Source organism: Leopardus geoffroyi, chromosome A2, assembly GCF_018350155.1.
Source record: "Leopardus geoffroyi isolate Oge1 chromosome A2, O.geoffroyi_Oge1_pat1.0, whole genome shotgun sequence".
Classification (NCBI taxonomy): Eukaryota; Metazoa; Chordata; class Mammalia; order Carnivora; family Felidae; genus Leopardus; species Leopardus geoffroyi.
Window position 1 is genome coordinate 117,095,644 of NC_059331.1, and position 20,779 is coordinate 117,116,422.

At 45.3% G+C, this 20,779-nt stretch overlaps 1 protein-coding gene across 2 annotated transcripts in view; it reads right to left on the reverse strand.

Moving 5' to 3' along the window:
* GSDME (gasdermin E) overlaps nucleotides 1-20,779 on the reverse strand; it is a 70,606-nt gene that overhangs the window by 23,354 nt on the left and 26,473 nt on the right. For both annotated transcript variants that reach the window (XM_045495106.1, XM_045495107.1), the window contains 3 exons: nucleotides 7,545-7,716; nucleotides 5,803-5,923; nucleotides 775-936 (listed from right to left, as the gene is read on the reverse strand). In XM_045495106.1, the coding sequence (XP_045351062.1) occupies nucleotides 775-936; nucleotides 5,803-5,923; nucleotides 7,545-7,716 (455 nt within the window). The remainder of the gene's footprint in view (nucleotides 1-774; nucleotides 937-5,802; nucleotides 5,924-7,544; nucleotides 7,717-20,779) is intronic.

Consider the following 20,779-nt stretch of genomic DNA (forward strand, 5'->3'; position numbering starts at 1 on the left):
TTGCTACAGAAAGAGAAGTATCTTCTAGTTTGGGACCCTCTGAAGCCCCATAGATGACAGTCTCTTCTTATCCTCCTGGCCATTCTCCAGATCATTCTGAGCTGTTTCTAGCTCTTTTTACCAAATTCTTACCCAGTTATTTGTTTCCCCTTTTCCTTGTCCATTTCCTCTTTGGCTACATACTGCACTCCTCCCCGCCCCCACCCCCCGCCTGCCCACACCACCACAAGAAAAGCCAACTTTTTAAAATACAAAATCCTATGAAGAATAAAAGGAATTGCTGCAGGCAAGTCACAGGTACTCCCCTCCTCCTCACCGGATGCAGGGCTTCAAGCCACGTGGATAAAGAGCCCCCAAGAGAGCATTTTGCAATGCTGACGAAAGCCTTGCCTGTGCTGGCAGTGAAGGCTGGAACGTAATGAAACAGATGCAAAATTTGGGATATCGCTCTTTGCTGCTAACTAGCTACTTTTAATAGTCTGCGAGTCTTCTATGGATAAAATGAAAGAAAATGCCAAACCCCAGACTCTTTCACTCCTTAGTCTTCCACCCTTTCCTCAAAACATGGCACCCAAGACCTGAGGTTCCCTAAGATTCCACAGAGGTGCATCCTGCTGAGTGGACTAGGTCTGACTTGGAAGCATTGTTCCCTCTGTTCTCAAATGTTCTCCATTAAGTCGCTGAGGAGTCACCGCTCCTGAAGGCCACCTCACCTCATGAAGTATAGTACTAAAGTAGCAATCAGATCACCACACCCCACCCTGCTGACAATACCTTGTTTTAAAACATTCAGCGGCCAATCCAGGGCAGAAGGTCCTGGTCCAGAATCTGGCATTTCCCAAAATGGAAACTCTTCAAAGGACGGAAGGTCCAGGAAGACATAGTCACTTCTGTGAATCTCAAAGCCACCATGCTTCCCTTGTAGGAGGCAGAATTCTGTAATGTGGGAGAAAAGGACAAGCCAGGCATAGGGTCAGCTGAGACTTGTTGGCACATCTCAAACCCAGGATTACCTAATAGGGAAGTGGGGGGTGAAGGGGAACACATCCACTCTCTGACCCCATAAGCCCACTTCCTACACATTACACTGTTTCATGAAAAGTCAGCCACTTCCTAGAAATACAGGAAAATGGTTGTTCTCAACCTAAAGCTCTCCAGTGTGTCCTCTCTGAACGGGTGGGAGGCAATCTTTCCAACATCAAAAGTATTTCCTTAGCCTGACTTGAACAAACTGTTAAATAGCAAAAATTCAAATGAGTACATTTTAAAATGACAGCAGTTGGGGCCAGTGGTTTTCTTTTTTTTTTTTTTATTTTTTTTTTATTTTTTTAATGTTTATTCTTGAGAGAGAGAGAGTATGAGCAGGGAAGGGGCAGAGAGAGATGGAGACACAGAATCCGAAGCAGGCTCCAGGTTCCAAGCTGTCAGCACAGAGCCTGATGCAGGGCTTGAACTCACAGACCGCAAGATCATGACCTGAGCCCAAGTCAGACACAAAACCGACTGAGCCACCTAGGTGTCCCTAGTGGTTTTTTTTAATAAAGCCAAATCATAAACATCTTCCCATGTTTGAAACAAAAAATTTGAATTTGATTAATAAATTTGATTTGATTGAACTGATGATATTAAAGTATTATTGACAGTATACGAGTGGTATGTGGTTGTAGTTTTCAAGTCTTGTCTTTTATTCATTAATAAATAAAATAATACTCAACAATTAAAAGTGAATTTCTGATTTCTGCAATTGTATAAGTGAATCTTACAAACATATTGAGTGAAAAGACCAGACTCAAATAAATACAGTCTCCATGAATCTATATAAAGGCAAAACTTGTCTTTAAAAAAAAAAAGTCTCATCTTCAGATATACTGAAGTATTTATAGAGCAATACAATGCCTAGGATTTGTTTCGAAATTATTGAATGGGATGGAGAGAGGTGGTCAAGTTGTAGATGAAACACAAATCAACCCAGTTATTAAAGCTGGTACATGGGAGTTCATAGTATTATCTCTACTTTTGAACATGTATAAATTTTCCATAATAAAAAGTTTTTTTTTAATAATAAAATATTTCCTTAAGTATGTCCATATTTAAGAACCTAAGGTAACAGTTATGTGATAGTTATTATGTCCTTAATAAGCAAAAATAGCAAGTGCACTCATGAATTAGGGCTCTTTTTATCTTTCTATTTAAATTTTTTTTAATGTTTATTTTTGAGAGAGTGTGAGTGGGAGAGGGGCAGAGAGAGAGACAGAGAGAGAGAGAGAGAGAGAGAGAGAGAGAATCCGAAGCAGGTTCCAGGCTCTGAGCTGTTAGCACAGAAGCCTGACATGGGGCTGGAACCCACAAGCCGTGAGATCATGACCCGAGCGAATGTCGGACGCTTACCTGACTGAGGCACCCAGGTGCCCCTTATGCTTCTATTTAATCATTTGTGTACTTAAGCACAGACTACAGAATTAAAATGTGGATGGCATGAGGATTAGCACATATTTTTACTTGCTTGTGGGTACTAATGACAAAAATCAAATGGCTATCTAAAGACAAATGAAACAATCCTTCATTTATGCACTCATCCGACCCACACTCAGTGGGCATCTGGGGCACCCCTGACTCATTGTGCCCTTGGCACCAGGCACTGAGGCAGATGAATGTGAACCAGGCTTCAGGTGTTAACCTTGCTCCCCCAAGACAGCCACCATGACAATTAACATAGGCTCAAATCCTGCCAAGAGCCAGGCAGGCCCCCCAGCTGGTAATTTAGGAGTCTATGGCATCAGCACCACTCTTGCCTATACACATCCACAGACCCCTGGAGACACTGCCAATTCTTTCATTGTTTTCTGTGTTGGTCACTGTGCCAAGAGCCAGTGACACAAAAGGACTATAGTCCAGGCCTCAACACTAAGTATGTTACGGGTGGGAACAGACATAGCATAGGGGTACTGGAAGAGGTGCACAGGTCCCTGAAGCCAAAATGGCAAGAGCAGAGAGAGAACCAGAAAAAGTTTCTTGGATGAAGCAGTGTCTAAGGAGCCTCCTAAAGTTTTGGTAAGAATTAGCTGGACAAAGAGGGCAGAGAGCACACAGGCAGTCATGGGGCTCTGGAATAAGGGCCAGACGAGTGTTCCTAGAGAGTGGGTTAACTCTGGCCAGATGGCTACATCAGCAGCATCTGGAGATTAGAAGGAAGGCTAGACACCTTTTGGGGCTGGACCACAACACACCTGAAATGCAGACTTTGTCTTGGGACAAAGGGAGCCCTTGAAGGGTGTTTACGCAGGTGTGTGAAATGACCCCATTTTTATTTTTAAAGAATCATATTAGTTATACTGCTAGGATGGAACAGATGGGGAAAGATTCACAGAAGCAGGGAAGCCAATTAAGAGTGTGTGGTGGCACTTGGTGGGGAAATGCTATTGGGGCCAGTAGAGCTGCAGACAAGTGCACTGACCGAGGCTGAGTCAGGGGCACAGGTTCATGTCCACAGGGCATCCAATCAGAAGTATGCACTGAAAGGACACTGGCATAATGCCTAATTGTACGAAGTACAAGGCTAAAGTTCAAAACCATAAAACGACGTCTATGATTGGCTATAAAAGGAGAGCTATTGGTGAAGGAAGGGGTCATGGATGAGAGAATCTCTTGGCTACGACAGGCCACGTGGTGCCTCCCACAAGGGACTCAGAGGAGTCGGCCTCCACATAAAGTTTCAGAGGACAAACAGGATCCTTGTCCAATGTATTCCCTCTCAGAAGGTGGGGAGGAGACATCAGGCAGCCTGTTAAGGGCCCTTCTGGCCCCTGCAAATCTATGTTTATGAAGCCAGATCACAATATTCTGTGGAACACAGATGGGGGAAAAGGCAGGGGAGAGCAAAACTGGCTCAAAAATCAGGCTATGAGTCACACAGAAAGTCGGCCTGGCCACCAGGCTGCACAGGCACAGATCCGGCAGTGGGAAAGGGCAATGGAGCGGGGCTTCCTAGGCCGGGGTGTAGGAAGTGAGCCAAAAGAACCTCCATGATTCCCCGTGGGGACCTCTTCTCAACAGCACAAAGAGGAGCATATTTTCAAAGACAGCAGAAGCCAGCCAAGATAAAAGGCTGGAAATTGAAATGTAAACAGGAGAGCCAGCCAGACAAGGCTGTGTCTTTCCAATCCTGTCTGAGAAAGAGAGGCCCTCTGCAGGTGCCCCACCAGAGCTGCAAGTGGCAGGGCACTGCCACCTCCTCAGAGAAACAGGAAGGGGATCCCCACAGGCCCCACAGCCTTGAGTGGTAGCCCCAGCCTGGTCTCGGCCATCAAAGGTCCTCAGAGCACTCACAGGCATCCTCAGGTGCAGGCCAAGTTTTCCAAAGGCTAATAAATGTGACCCCTCGACTACCAACACATCTGGACAGGATAACCGGGCCTAAAAATCTTGGGCTGGAGTCACGTAAATGCATGTGGTAACATGCTGATAACAAAAACAGGAGCGACAATCTTGTTCAAGTAGAAGACTTCCAAAGAGACAGAATAAAATCATAAAAATGCCAAACAAGGACACAAACTTGGAACCATGGCCTGAAGCCTGTAGGTCACAATTCTTGGTATTTCTGATAGTTCATGCATTCCTAAGGAGCCTCTGCAGAACGATGTCTAAAAACCTGACACCCTCACTCTGTGTCACCTCCCTGAAATGCAGGCTGCTCCATGTGTGAAAAGAAAACGGAGGCTCCACCATTGCATTCCGGGCCTCACGCATCTCTTCTTTGGCTCCTCACATGCCCAGGAGCTTGTGACTGTCAGGTAAGGACCATCAGTGTTCTAAGTGCCTGTACTTGTAGCTCAATGCCATAGTTAACTCGTGTGGGCCAAGTGCACACAAAAAGCTGCCTCCTGGACAACTTCCTCTTCCCTAACCTGCCACTTCAGAGAACAAACAGGAGAAGAACAGGGGACACCAAGAGATATGTGCATGGTGTATCAAGGAACACCTTTTAAAACTTTCCATTATGGAAAACGTGAAATGGCACCAGAATAGAGTAGTACAATGAACCTCCTCATACCCACTGACCAGCTTCAACAATTGTTCTTTACCTCTTCCGACCCCACGCATACACCCTTTACATTCCACCTGGACTATTTTTGAAGCAATCCACAGACATGTTACCATTTCATCTGTGAAGACTTCAGTATAATCTCTAACAGAAGACTCTTTTTTTTTTTATAAACATAACTATACCATTACCATACCTTAAAAAGTCAATTATTATGTTACATTTATTCATTCATGTCCCTAAGAAGTGGTCAGTTTTCTTAGGTTCGACACAACCTCTTCTCAGGAAGAGCAGGAGGAAGGAGCCGTGAGCATCTAAGATCGGCAAACATGAGCTACGCTAAAGCCCTTGTTTTCTTCAAATGATGCAATGACCAGGATCTCCCAGCTTTGAACACACTGGTGATCAACAGAGCAAGGTCAAGTGGAGCATTTTTGGCTTCATGTTGGGGGAAGGAAGGTGGGATGCTGATAGTATTATTAACAGCTGAGGCTGTTAATAAACAACCACTATGCCAGGCACTTCACATGCCTCATCCCATGTAATCCTGACCACAGCTCGGTGAGGGAATGCCTTTCCCGTTCCAGAGATGGAGAGTTAATGCTCAGCGACATCCACAACCTGCCTCACGGACACCATGGCACCAGGGCCAATCCACAGTCTGTTTGATGGCATGCGCACAGCATAGACCCTGTGCCGTGCTGGTGCCCCACACTTCCCATCTCTTTCCCCTAACACCCAGGGCAGGAGGTGGCACTCACCAAACTGGCCATCCAGTTTCACGTACAACTCGATGACGCCGTAGGCTATGGTGGTGGGAGCCGGGATCTCCAGCACCACGTTGGTGTCCTTGATGACACTCCCATCCTCCTTCGCTGACACCTGTGAGTGAGAGCACAGGCTGCCCCCATGAGTTCAGACTTCCCCAGGCTTCTCTCTGCCTCCCCACTGTGGCCAGCCTTGGGCCTTGCACACAAAAACATTGAGCAAATGCCCAAGGAACCAAGTGGAAAATAGGAGCCAATCAGCAGATGTAAGGATGTGATCCTTGTGGGCCTCATGATGTGATGCACATATTGGGAAGCAAACTTCTGTGGAATGAGATTCCAGAGTGTGGAGGATAATGAGACTAGGTCAACAGTACTGAATAAAACAGATAAATGAGCAAGGTAACTTGTCATTTCCCTCACGGAGGATTATGGTAACCACTGTGACAGCCCGGACAGTGATGACAATCCCAAACAATGTCAGTGCCTGACTGGGAGAACTAGCTAAGAGCAAGGACCTCCCCAGGGGCATCATTCCAGACCCCTGTGGCTGGCACACTGGCTGTTAAATAAGCCGAGGGGAGGTGCTGGAGGCATGAGAGGAGGATTTCCAGGAGACGCCAAGTGGTCAGGCAGCAGAGCTCTGTCCTTCCAACACTGTTACAAATATGACCCCTTCCCAGGACGGCCTGGGGAGATCATTGCCTCAACACTGGAGATCAGAGACCCCTTTTAGCAACTTGATCCCAGTTGGTGGGAGGACAGCCAGCTTCCTGATTTCCAGACAGGCGCCAGGCCTGTAGTGGGGTCACCACAGGCAGAAACACTGGCAGGGCTGGCCAAAGCCGCCTTCTGTCAGGCCCCTCCTTCATCACTGCTATCCAGAATTCCTGCCCCAAAGAGAGTCCACCTCCAGACCCAACCTCTGTCTCCACCTCCTTCCAAAAACAACTTTCCCAGGTCCTCTGGAAAAAGTCAAAAGTCACTCCAAGAAACCAATCTCTGAGAATAGGTCATCAGACACCATGGTAGACTGTGGAAGAAACAGTTTGGGGTTGATAGCTTCCTGTTCCACAGAAGTCTAGTACTGGCTCAGGGATCAGCCTGGCAATAAGACTGCTTCTATTTTAATCCAGAAGCATCTGTTTTTCTGTGTATAGACACGTGTACTGCTCTTTACCTTCCCTAGCTCAGTCCACAAAGAATTTGAGGCAAGCGATCCCAAAGTGGTCATTTTGAGACCTCTGGCTCCGAGAGGCTCTGGTAGCTATCTGTGCATTGGCCTGACCAGTGCTCCTTCGACCCATTTTCTTTTGGGGAAGGCACCTGACCATTCTGAGGGTTGTGTTGCCCTGGCCTTGGGTCTGCTTCAGAAATGGGTACAAGTGATGATGGTGAGAGCCGGCCCTGAAGCACACTCCCCTGGGGTGGCAGCACGAAGCCACCACACCACAAGGAGAGCACCTACCTGACAGGGACTCTACCCCAGGGGAGGCAGCATACACCATCTGCCCAATTTCCCTTCTAGCAGCAACTGAACTCAGATTTCCCTGCATGTTTCAGTTACACGAGCCAATACATTATTTCTTGTTTAAGCCAATTTGAGTTGGGTTTCTATTAGCTCACTACAGAAGAGGCCTGACAAACAAAGACACAACCCCAAGAGCCCCCTGACCCCGGGCCGCGATGACCAAGACCTCCAGCCCGGGTGCCTCCACCCCGGGGCAGCCACGCACCTGCACCACCTTTGTTTGGATCCCCACCACGCCGCCGCACTGCTCCTCCACCTGAACATGCTCCCAGATCACACACTGCTGCGTGGTCACTATCTTCTGTGTCAGGACGCACAGGACTTCATTCTTCCTCTCCAGCACCTGCTGCAGCACAGGATTTCCCAGATTTATTGCTCTGAAAAGGGAAAGTGGCCGTGAGTGGCCTCCTGCCTCAGGGGAGATTGATGCAGCAAATGGATCTTCTCTCACACAGCCGGCGGCTCAAGAGTACGCAGGTAACAACCAGGATTGCTTCTTTCCTGGCCACGAGAGAGGGGGCAGTTCATCCAGAAAGACTCAACTCAAACTTCCCAAGGCCACCCAGGAGCTTCCAGGCATCCAGAGAAAGGCTGCCCGGGAGGGCAGGGGGCTCCCTACCGAACAGCATCACTGGTTGTCAAGGACGAAGAAAAGAAACCCAACTAGTGCAGGGGCTGAAATCCACCAGTTTTCCACCCTGGAAAGTCAGTTTCACCATTTCATCAACGGCTGAGGGCCCGCAGCCATCACAGGAAATGTGGGATTATGGGGGGAATGCTGACCAGTTCCTTCGAGAGGAGAGAGGGTCAGGCTTCCCACAGCAAGGAAGAAACTGGATTTGAAATAAAAAGGAGCTTCTTAACCTGTCTGGGAAGGACACAGAATGTCTTAGGAGGAGTTTCATGCCATTTTACAGATGAGGAAACCGAAGTCAGGTAGACATGGCCTGCTCAGGGCCCCCCAGCACAGACTTGGGGCTCCTATGTGGCTACTCTGGAGAATTTCCAGGACAAGCTAAATTTTCCATGTACAGGAGACAGATTTCAGGCTTAGAAGTAAACAATGAAATAACCCCTGCAGAGTTCTCCTCTGACGCGATGCATCTATGAGGTGGACAGGAAAGAACCTAAGGAGAGTCCATATTGACACAGCAACAGTTACAGTGTTCATCTTGAGCTTTTTAAATAATTCAAGGTTAGTTACCTTTAAAAACTTCAGCAGCACCTCTAACCACACACAGGTAAGGGTCACCCTGACGTGGGGCAAACACAGATTCTCCAGGGTTCAGAAAGTATCCTCAGAACAGGAGTGAGTAGTTGGTAAGGTCCTGTCTCCATGTGAAAAGCTGTCCCGGGTAGAAACTCCATCATCGGATAGACAGACAAAATGTGGTATGTACACACAATGGGACACTATTCAGCCACGAAAAGGAATAATGTTCTGATGCATGCCGCCTCATGAACCAACCCTGCAGATGGTATGCTAAGTCTAAGATGCCAGACAAAAAAGGACAAATATCGGCTGAGTCTACCTATATGAAATACCTAGACTAGCCAAATTCATCATGGTAGAAAGTAGATTCAAGGTTACCAGGGGCTGGGAGGAAGGAGAATGAGGAGTTCTTGCTTGATGGCTACACAGTTTCTATTTGAAAGTGACAAAAAGTTCTAGAAATGCCACTGACCTGTACACTTAAAAATGGTTCGAATGATAGGGGCACCTCGGTGGTTCAGTCGGTTAAGTGTCCGATGCTTGATTTCAGCCCAGGTCGTGATCTCACGGTTCCTGAGTTCAAGGCCCGCATCAGGCTCTGCACTAGTGCAGAGCCTGCTTGGGATTCTCGCTCTCTCCCTCTCTCTGCCCCTCCCCTGCTTGTGCATGCACGTACTTGCCTTCTCTCTCCCTCTCTCTCTCAAAAATAAACATTTTTAAATGGTTAAAATGATAGAATTTAGGTTATATATATTTTATAACAAAAAAAGTAAAGATACATGAAAAGCTGCTCAATCTCAGTAGTGTCAAAGAAATGCAAATTATAACAACATTTCACACATATTAAGTAAGTAATATGGGGCCTGGCTGGCTCAGTAGGAGGAGTGTGTGACTCTTGACCTTGGGGTCATGACTTGGAGCCCTATGCTGGGTGCAGAATTAATAAACAAATAAACAAATAAATCATGGGGTTTTTTTTTAATTAAGTAATAAAAAAAATTGACAACAACTACAAAAAGCTGCCCAGGGGTCCATTCCAGGAAGGCAAATGAAACAGGGGCTTGGAGCCCAGCCCATGGGGTTCAAATTCAAGCTCTGCCCCTCCAGCTGGATAATTACTCTACCTTCGCACCTTGCTTTTCTTATATAGATGGATGGGAACAGTGCTCTACTTGAGGGGGCTAGTGTGGGGTCTAGAGGAGAGGACATGCAGTGAACACAGAGTTAAATGCCACACGAACTCCAGCTGGCTCCCACTACCTTCTGGTGTTCTTCTACTGAGGTGCCCAAAATAAACCCCAATGTGTGCACTTGATGGAAATATGAGTCATTTAATTGGGTTGGAGGCACTTTCTCACTCACTTGCTTAGAAACCTTCAGTGACTACATCACATCCTGTAATCCGGCCCCTGCCCATGGCCAATCCCACCTTCCAGCTTTCTCTCCATGCCTTAAACACAACAGGCGAGTGCCTGCCCCATAGCCTTAATGCCATGTCCCAATTCCTACATCTTGCTGACGCTAGTCATCTCCTCAGGAATGGCAGGCATTTCCTGATCACCCTGTGCACGGTAACAACTCTGTCACACTGTCACATCCTGAGACCACTTATCTGGAGAGCATATTTAGACTTAATACTTTTCTAGCACATTTGTTCATTTGTACATTATCTTCCTCCTCCCCCTAAACTCCATGCAAGTAGGGACTGTGCCCTCCAATTACTATCAGGACAATGCCTAGTACATAGCAGGGAATCATATATAATTTTGGAATAAATGGATGAATAAAACTTGTGGGTTTTTTTGCTTCTCTCTTTGCCTTGATGAACATTCAAATGTGTGTGTGTGTGTGTGTGTATATACATACACACACATGCATTTCTGTGTGAAAGAACACATAGAAGATGGAGGAAATGGAGGGTTAGCAGTGTAGTTTAAAGAATGATATGTAGAAGGTAAATCCTCCCAAGATTGTGTTCAGGTTCTAGAGGCACAGACTTGGAAGAGGAGAACCAGTGTATCCACCAGTCAGAACATACGTTTGAACCAGGCCCTTCTGATGCTCTACTCTGACCGTATAGACAATTTCATCTTCTAGCAGATTCTTGAAAATCAGCTGCTTCAATTACAGTTCAGGTACTGAACCAAGCCCATGTGAACACACACATCAGAAGCGGCAACTTCCAGCTTCCAAACCCCAGAACTCACAGCAGAGGGACAATGGAAGGCCACCCAGAGTCTGAAGGGACTCTGGCACACCAGAAATCACTGCACTACCACATGCCTTAAACAGATCCACCAAATGCTTGATGCTGTCTTAGCCAATGTTAAATTATTTGGAGAGAAAAAAATCAGCCTAAACTGCCCAAGACCGCATTGCTTAAAATGCCTACCTCCCTCCAGAACTCCCACACCAAACACCAGAAGCAAAAGGGAGCAAAGTCCATTGCAGGACCATAACTTTCTTTTGCATCTGATGGTGGTCCAGTCCTTGGACGTGTGCCCATCCAGCCACGCACCTGTGAGGCTTAGTGGCCCTCAGAGTGGCCCCTGCGGGGTTAACCCCACCACAAGCTAAGAACAGAAGCCAGGGCTTGGCCAGGGTCCATCTCTAAAGCTGAGAGACTCAGCTGAGTGGGGAGGTTAGTACTATGGACAAGACCCACGCAGGCTGACTCACAAATACTCCACTGAGCTACACAGGCAGGGCTGCGAGGGCAGGCCCTCCCCACCCATCTGGGGATTGTTTCCCAGAACAGTGCTGCCACCTTTTGGAAAACCAACACCACACAGACCTACTCATCTTCAGTGAGGACAGAAGACCTGGTGTAGACAGAGGGGAAGCTGATTATCAGGGGGAAATGGATTCCTCATTGGACTCTTTGCAAAGCCAGCTCAGAGGGAATTTTCCCCATGTCCTTTCCTAGTTACCACCAGCAGGCAGCAAGCAGCTCAGGATGCAGAGCAGCTCCTGGGGGCCAGAACATGGCCATGGCCTCCCCAGAGCATAGGTCCCTGTGCAACAGGGATACCCTGGGCCCACCAAGTGGGGAAACCATCAGGTTTCAGTGTAATCCATTTACATTAAAACCCTCCATGTTTCATGTACACATTTAAAGATGTTTATGGGTTCCTCCAGACAACTACACGGATTCAAGGGGAAAGAAAGTTTAAAACCCTAGATTAGCAGTTTCATAAATGAGGAATATGGAGGTCCAGAAAGGTTGTAGATGGTAACTTTTCACAAAGCCTCCCAACCCCCCAGCCACAGCAGACCCACCGCTGCTTTCTTGCCCCTCTGGGCGAGGGCACCCTCTGGCTGTACCAGAATGTGACCTTCCTCTCTAGCAAACTCTTGTATTAGTATGTCCACTTCCACATGTAAAGATCTTGCCTGTCTAGCTAGACCCACAGGTAGGGCTGGAAGGGGGTTTATACCCAAGTCCTCCAGGAATCTTTTTCCGAATATCTCTGCCTGCTCATTCTCCCTGACCCTCCCTGACCCCATCGCCTGATGGCTGCGGCAACGTGCCCTTAGAAAACCTTCCCCAGGTTGTCTAAATTAGCTCCACCTCCCCTGGGCCCCATTATGAGCCACTGAATAACATGGACAGAATGTCTTCAGAAAAAGAAGATAGTATTCACAGTAATTACCGCTTGAGTGGGGAACTAGATGGCTGGAAGATCGGGAGGACACTCCTTCCCTTTTCTCTTTTGATTTGTAACATTTAAACCACATGAACACACCAATTATTCAAAAAATGTTTCTTATTAAAAAAGACCTCTGGACAAACTGTAAGCTCCTGGAGGACAGAGTACCCTCTGTACCTACCCAACCAGAGTACCCTACCCCTACCTCCATGCCTATCCTACCCACCAGGTGATGGATAGATGAATAATTTATCACATAAATTCTAAAATGCATGGTTGGAATAAATCTCTCTCCAGCAGGACTGGAATCATGAAGAAATAGAAAATCTGATCACATCTATTACTAGTAAGGAGATTGAATCAGTGATCAAAAACCTCCCAAAAAACAAAAGCCCAGGAAAAAACAGCTTCAGTGATGAACTCCACCAAATGTTCAAAAAACAATTAGTTAATCCTTCTCAAAAATCCTTCCGGGGCACCTGGGTGGCTTAGTCAATTGAGCCTCCAACTTCAGCTCAGGTCATGATCTCGCGGTCCATGAGTTCAAGCCCCACTTCAGGCTCTGTGCTGACAGCTCAGAGCCTGGAGCCTCTTCGGATTCTGTGTCTCCCTCTCTCTCTCTGCACTGCCCCTGCTCGCACTGTCTGTCTGTCTGTCTGTCTGTCTCTCTCTCTCTCAAAAATAAACATTAAAAAAATTTTTTTTAAATCCTTCCAAAAAATAAAAAAGGAGGGGATGCTTCCAAACTCCTTTTATGAGGCCAGCATTACCCTGATACAAAAATCAGAAGGAGGCCACAAGAGAGCTAAGACAAATATCCCTGATGAACACAGACACAAAACCCTCATAAAATATTAGCAAGCCAAATTCAACAATGTATTTTTTTAACATTTATTCATTTTTGAGTGAGAGAGGGGCAAAGAGAGAGGGAGAGACAGAGTCTGAAGCAGGCTCCAGGCTCTGAGCTGTCAGCACAGAACCTGATGCCCCGGGGCTCAAACTCACAAACCGTGGTATCATGACTTGAGCCAAAGTCGGACACTCAACTGAGCCACCCAGGCACTCCTTTTTCATTTTTTTAATGTTTATTTATTTTTGAGAGAGAGAGAGACAGAGGGTGAATGAGGAAGAGGCAGAGAGAGAGGGAGACGGAATCTGAAACAGGCTCCAGGCTCTGAGCTGTCAGCACAGAGCCTGACACCGGGGTCAAACTCACAAACTGCAAGGTCATGGCCTAAGCCAAAGTGGGACACTTAACCGACTAAGCCACTGGGCACCCATGCAACAATGTATTAAACGGATAATACGACATGACAAAGTGCCATTTACTCCAGGGATTCAAGGCTGGTTCAACATCTGCAAATCAATGTGTTACACCAAAATGAAGATAAAAATCATATGACCATCTCAATAGATGCAGAAAAAGAAAATTCAACATCTATTTATGACAAAAACTCTTGACAAAGCAAAGTAGGTATAGAAGGAACATACCTCAACATAATAAAGTCCGTATAGGACTAGCCCACAGCTAACCTCAAACTCAACAGTGAAAATATGAAAGGCTTTCCTCTAAGATCAAGAACAAGACAAGGATGCCCACTCTCACCACTTTTATTCAACATAGTATTGGAAGTCCTAGCCAGAGCGTTTCAGCAAGAAAAGGAATCAAAACACATCCAAATAAGAAAAGAAAAACTGTGGCTATTTGCATATGACATGACATTACATACAGAAAACCCTAAACTCTCCACCAAAAAACCATTAGAACACACAAATTCAATAAAGTTGCAGGACATAAAAGCAGTATACAGAAATCTGTTGCATTTCTTTACACTAGTAACAAATAATCAAAAGAGAAATTAAGAAGACAATACCATTTACACTTACATCATAAAGAATAAAATACCTAGGAGTAAATTTAACCAAGGAAGTGAAAGACTTGTGCACTGAAAACTATAGGACACTGATCAAAGAAATTGAAGATACAAATAAATGGAAAGATAGTTTGTGCTCATTAGAAGAATTAACGTTGTTAAGATACAACCCAAAGCAATCTACAGATTTGACACAATCTCAATCAAAATACCAATGGCATTTTTCACAGAAATAGAACAAACAATTCTAAAATTTGCATGGAACCACAAAAGACCCCAAATAGCCAAAGCAAACTTGAGAAAGAACAAAGCTGGAGACATCATAATCTCTTATTTCAAGCCATATTACAAAGCAATGGAATCAAAACAGTATGGTACTGACATAAGAACAGACACAGATCAATGGAACAGAATAAGGAGCCCAGAAATAAACCTATGCACATATGGTCAATTAGTTTATCACAAAGGAGCCAAGAATATGCAATGGGGAAGGATAGTCAATAAATGGTGTGGAGAAAAAACTAGACAGTCACATGCAAAAGAATGAAACTGGACCACTATCTTACACCATACACAGAAATTAACTCAAAGTGAATTAAAGACTTGAATATTACACCTAAAACCATAAAACTCTTAGAAGAAAATGTAAGTAGTAAGTTCCTTGACATTGAGCTTGCTGATGATTTTTTAATCTGACACCAAAAGCAAAAATAAAAGCAAAAACAACAAAAGTAAAAATAAGTGGGACTACATCAAACTTTAGTTTTCACTTCTGCACAGCAAAAGAAACCATCACCAAAATTAAAAGGCAACCTACTGAAAGAGAAATAATATTTGCAAATCATATATTTGATAAGGGGTTATCAGCCAAAATACATAAAGAATTCATACAACTCAATAGTTTAAAAAAATCCAATTTAAAAAATGGGCAGAAGATCTGAATAGACATTTTTCCCAAAAAGATATAAGAATGGCCAACATCACTCATCGTCAGGGAAATGCAAATCAAAACCACAGTGAGGGGCGCCTGGATGGCTCAGTCAATTAAGCATCTGACTCTTAATTTCAGCTCAGATTATGATCTCACGGTTCAAGAGATTGAGCCCTATGTCAGGATTGAGTCCCATGTGGGCTCTGGGATTCTACCTCTCCCCTCCTACATGCACATGCACGCACACTCTCTCTCAAAATAAATAAATAAACTTAAAAAAAAAATGAGATATCACCTGAGAATGGCTGCTTTCAAAAAGACAAGAAATAACAAGTGTTGCCAAGGATGTGGAGAAAAGAGAATCCTCATGTACTGTTGGTAGGAATGTAAATTGGTGCAGCCACTGTGAAAACCACATGCAGAGTTCTCAAAAATTTAAAATAAAACTACCATATGATCCAGCAATTCCACTTCTGAGTACCTAAAGGACACAAAACACTGGATTGAAAAGGTATATGCACTCCCACATTCAATGCAGCATTATTTACAACAGCCAAGATGTGGAAATAACCTAAGTGCCCTTTAATGAACAAATGAAGAAAATGTGGTACATGCATACATGGAATTTTATGCAGCCATAAAAACGAATGAAATCTTGCCATTTGGGACAGCATGGATGGACCTTGAGGACACTGTGCTAAGTGAAATAAGCCAGATTTAGAAAGATAAATACAGTAAGATCTACGGAATACAGAAAAATAAACAAAAACAAGAACTCATAGGTACAGAGAACAGATTGGTGGTTGCCAGAGGTGGGAGGTTGGGGGTGGATAAAATGGGTGAAGGGGGGCAAAAGGTATATATTTCTGGTTATAAATAAGTCATGAGGATGTAATGTACAGCATAGGGACTATAGTTAGTAACAATGTACAGTAGGCCCCCCCTTATGTGCAGTCTCAACAACCCATGGTCAGCCATCATCTGAAAGAAGATGATCCTCCTTTTGATGAATCATCAGAAGGTCAAGAGTAGCCTAAGGCTACATCACAGTACCTACATCGTACACCTTACCTCACCTCATCTCATCACACAGGCATTTTACCATCTCACATCATTATCATCATCATCATAAGGGTGAGTACAGTACATAAGATATGATATTTTGAAAGAGAGAAAGAGACCACATTCACATAACTTTTATTACAGAACATTGTTCTATTTTATTATTCTTTATAAATTAAGCATTTAAGGAATAAATTAAACTCTATCATAGGTACATATACATAGGAAAAAATGTATTATACACAGAGTTAGGTACTATCCACAGTTTCAGGCGTCCACTGGGGTCTTGGAACATACTGCCCACAGGTAAGGGGGATCACTATTTGCATATATGAAAGTTGCTAGAAGAGCCCATCTTCAAAGTTCTCACCACAAGAAAAAAAATATTTGTAATTACATACGGTGACAGCTGTTAACTAGACTTATTATAGTGATCATTTAGCAATGTATACAAATATTGAATCATTACATTATAGAGTTGAAACTAATGTAATATGATGTGTCAATTATACCTCAATAAAGAAATTAAAAAAAAAAAAACTTTCTCTTCCCCAGTCCGGCCAGAGATCAATGTCCATAGATAGGAGGAAGGAGACAAAAGCTCTCCTGTAAGAAAATGAACAGCCAGATGTTCTCTGTCCTCTTCACACATACTTTTAAGGACAGCCCAAGGTTCCTTTTTCTTCCTGGGGGACAATATGAAAGCAAGAACAGAAGGCCATCGAGATGGAGATACCATATAATCACCCTTCCCAGGGTTAGACCCGAAGAAACACATCCAGAGGCAAGTGAAGGGAAGTAACACTAAATGGGGAGAAGAGTGCCTTTTCCTCAATGTACTTGCTGGACCCTCCCTGCCCCCATTCTCCTGAGGGATCATCCTACTTCTGTGTAGCAGGCCGCTCTGTGTCAACACAGACACCTGTACTCCTTCTGGAGACGGTTTCTAGCTTTATCTCCTATTCACTGGGTTATTATCTCCTCTGAGCCTCAGTTTGCACATCTGTAAAATGAGAACTGGCTATGAAGCTTATATTTAATGAGGGCTTACATACAGTGACCACACTGCACCCGTCTGCAAATGTTTCTTTTCTTCCACTGTTGGCAGGAAAGCCCAATCAAGAACCCTTCCCAGAAGGGTCAAACACATGCAGACAATTTTCAGGGTGCTTCATGCGGTGAGCCCTCAGTCAGGAGGTAGACCCTCAAAGCAATTAAGAAATAGCTACACAGATACAGAATGGGAGCTGACTGAGAGACAAGACCAGGCAGGAGCCTCTAAGAAGTAGCAGGCAGGGATGCCGGCAGGGAAGTGAAACTCAGAGCTGGGGCTGCTGCTGGAGACCAGGGCAGCTAGCGGGAAAAGAGGCTCCTCTCCTAAAGCGCCTAAAAATCCCCAGGCCCAGTCCCAATAAAGCTGCCTCATCTCCTAGGCTGAAGCTTTACTTTGAATTCTACTTCTAAGGCTTTGAAAGCCAAAATGCAAATTCACAGAGAAGAAATCCAGAGACTTTTACAATTCTAATAATATCCGTAAGAAGGAAGGAAGCAGCTTTCTTTTCCAAAGCATAAATCCAGTCCCCAGGATCCCTCTTACAGAGACGAAAGAAAGGCATACTTTCTCACACAGACCACCACCCCCATACTCATTCATTCAATCCCACAAATAGCTGAATCCTCTTATGTTCCAGGCACTGGGCTAGATGCTGGTGATTTCTCACTGAACAAGACCAAAGCAGTCACTCCTGGCACAATCCCCCCTCTGTAATAGCCATTTATAATAACAGGTCCTATAGGAATAGGGGTTCCAATGGCATTTTCATAAGGCTCTCCAAAAAGTAGGTAGAGCATGACAGGGTAGGAAACATCAGCTTTTATCCAGTATGCTACAGAGAAATTATAAAACTTTAAGGGCCCCGGGGATTACTAGTTCTGGGACGGAAAACCAGTTGTATCTCAAGTATCCTCTGAGATGGCCCCCATCAGCAATCACAGCTTACCTGTAGAGAAAAGGATTCTGAGACCGAGTGTAGGCCTGTGGCAGAGAGGAAAAGAAAGCCATGATTGATCGGCAGTGTCTGCATGGGCCTGAGATGGAAACATGTCACCCCTCAGAGGTTACAGACTCACCTGAATCACATGGCACATTAGCAACATGGACAAAACCAGGACACGTGGCCTCTTTTTTATATATATAAATTTTAATTCTATTGCAAGAGCATAATTACCAAAAAATCCTAATATTTATATGGAACCACAAAAGACCCCAAATAGATAAAGCAATCTTGAAAAACAAAAGCAAAGCCGGAGGCATCACAATACAGACTTCAAGTTATGTTACAAAGCTGTAATCATCAAAACAGTATGGTGCTGGCATAGAAACAGATGCATAGATCAGTGGAACAGAATAGAAAATACAGAGGGGTGCCTGGGTGTCTCAGTCTATTAAGCATCTGACTTCAGCTCAGGTCATGATCTCAAGGTTTGTGGGTTTGAGCCTCACATCGGGCTCTGTGCTGACAGCTCAAAGCCTGGAGCCTGCTTCAGATTCTGTGTCTCCCTCTCTCTCTCTGCCCCTCCCCCACTTGCACTCTGTATCTCTCTCTGTCTCTCTCTCTCAAAAATAAACAAACATTAAAAACAATTTTTTAAAGGAAACCCCAGTAATAAACCCACAATTATATGGTCAATTAATCTTTGATGAAGCAGGGGAAAATATCCAATGCGAAAAGGACAGTCTCTTCAACAGATGGTTCTAGGAAAACTGGACAGCCACATGCAAGAGGCTGAAACTGGACCACTTTGTTACACCGTACACAAAAATAAATTCAAAGTAGATGAAAGAACTAAATGTGAGACCTGACACCATAAAAATGCTAGAAGAGAACACAGGCAGTGAGGACTTTGACCTTAGTCATAGCAACATTCTTCTAAATATGTCTCCTGAGGCAAGGGAAATAAAAGCAAAAATAAACTATTGGGACTCCATCAAAAGGACACACAGCTGCAGACTCCCAGACCAGTGCTCTTTCTGCTACACTGCTCTGAAAACTGACAGTGAGAGGCAGAGGGTGCACAAGCGCTCTGGAGAAACACGGCCGGAGCTACTTTTCAACATCTCCCCGGGAACAGAGATTGGGACATTGAAAAAAGCCAGAAGATGGTGGCTGGCCTACTATTGGGAGAGTATGAAGTGAGAATTACTAACGCACAGAAACACAGATGTATGCTGATAATTAAAGCATTAGCAGTTTAGTATTTTCTTTCAAAAAGTTTTGATTCATTGGCTGCGGCCGCAGTGAAAGAGTACGGGGTCACAGACGGGACTTGGTGGAAAACTACAAAGGCTGCTCAGACGAGGTCCATGCACTGTGCTTGGAAGCTTAGTTTTGTTCTTCTGACACTTCACCAAGCACATCTGGCTTCTCTGTGGACAACCAGTGTCCTCCAGTATACAGACGCAGCCAGACACCCCTACGCCCCGAGATGTGACGCGAGGTGAATTGCGGTAAACCTCCCCTAGAATCCTGAAATGCAGGAGCCAGTGCTGTTTCCATCTGCCCATTTAGCCCTCCAGGGTAACCCGTCTCTCCCTTTCAAGTCTGTGCGCTCCTGGAGGGAAAGGGCAGAAAGTGGCACCTCACCTGTGTCTGTGCTGCCCCTCCAGGTGCCGCACTGGGCACTCTGGCCCCCGAGAATGGTTCACCACCAGCTGCTCACCCCAAGTCTGTTCAGCCTTGAAAGCCTGGTGCTAGTGGAAGGAATGGGCAGGCCCAGCCCCACAGACGAGTCTCTCGGCCAATCCTGGTAACCCCATTGTTCTTAGCAGGGAGTCGGGTAGGATGGGCCAATGTAGCAATTCTGGTCATTGAGACCTGAGGAAAACCTGCTGGGGGATCCCACGAGGCCTTTTCCTCCCTCTTAAAAAGAAGTACAAGAAAGAAACTGCTTTTCTGCTTCTGGACCTTGTGGTCTACAATGCGGCCATTTGGGGACCAAGAGGAGAGGTAAGGCTGCTGAGATACACAGTGCATGGGGATTGGGGCCCCAAAGGGCCACTGGATTAACCATCCACCATTAACTTGGGTTAAGGGTGGCTCATCCTACCTCACAATGATATCCTATGTGAGGTTCTCTGCCACTAGAGGCACCCTAAGAGGCTTGTGAAGTTCTTGTCACCTGTATTTCACAGGGTGACAAGAAGCTTGGAGGCCTCATAAGCTAATGACCCGAAGGCACACAGCTAATAAGGGATAGGATGAGAATGCACCTGAGTGTGTCCATCCCTGCAACCCTGTGCCCTTCTGTCTTCCCTCTCCCTCCAAGACCTCCGCTGGGCCTTCCACACAGAAAGTACTAAATACATGCTTGTTAACACACAAGCAGCCTTTCTGTTCCTCAGAGCCTAGCAGCAGGCCCTCTCAGCCACCCATAGCCTGGCTCCTCACTGCCAACCAAGAGTCTCCATTTCAACCATAAAAGAAACTTCCTGCACACCAGAGATACTGAACCCAGAGCTGGGGTCAGGAAGCCTCAGAAACCTAAACTACTGCACCCTGGGGCCTCCACTTTAATACAATGAGAAAAGCCTCGCTCTTTCTCTCACTTGGTGGTGACTTCGGGATTGTCAATTGCCCGAAAAAACTGAAAGTCAAGGCACAAGGCTCACCGCACATGATTACCAACACGACCAGGTGACCCCCACACTGC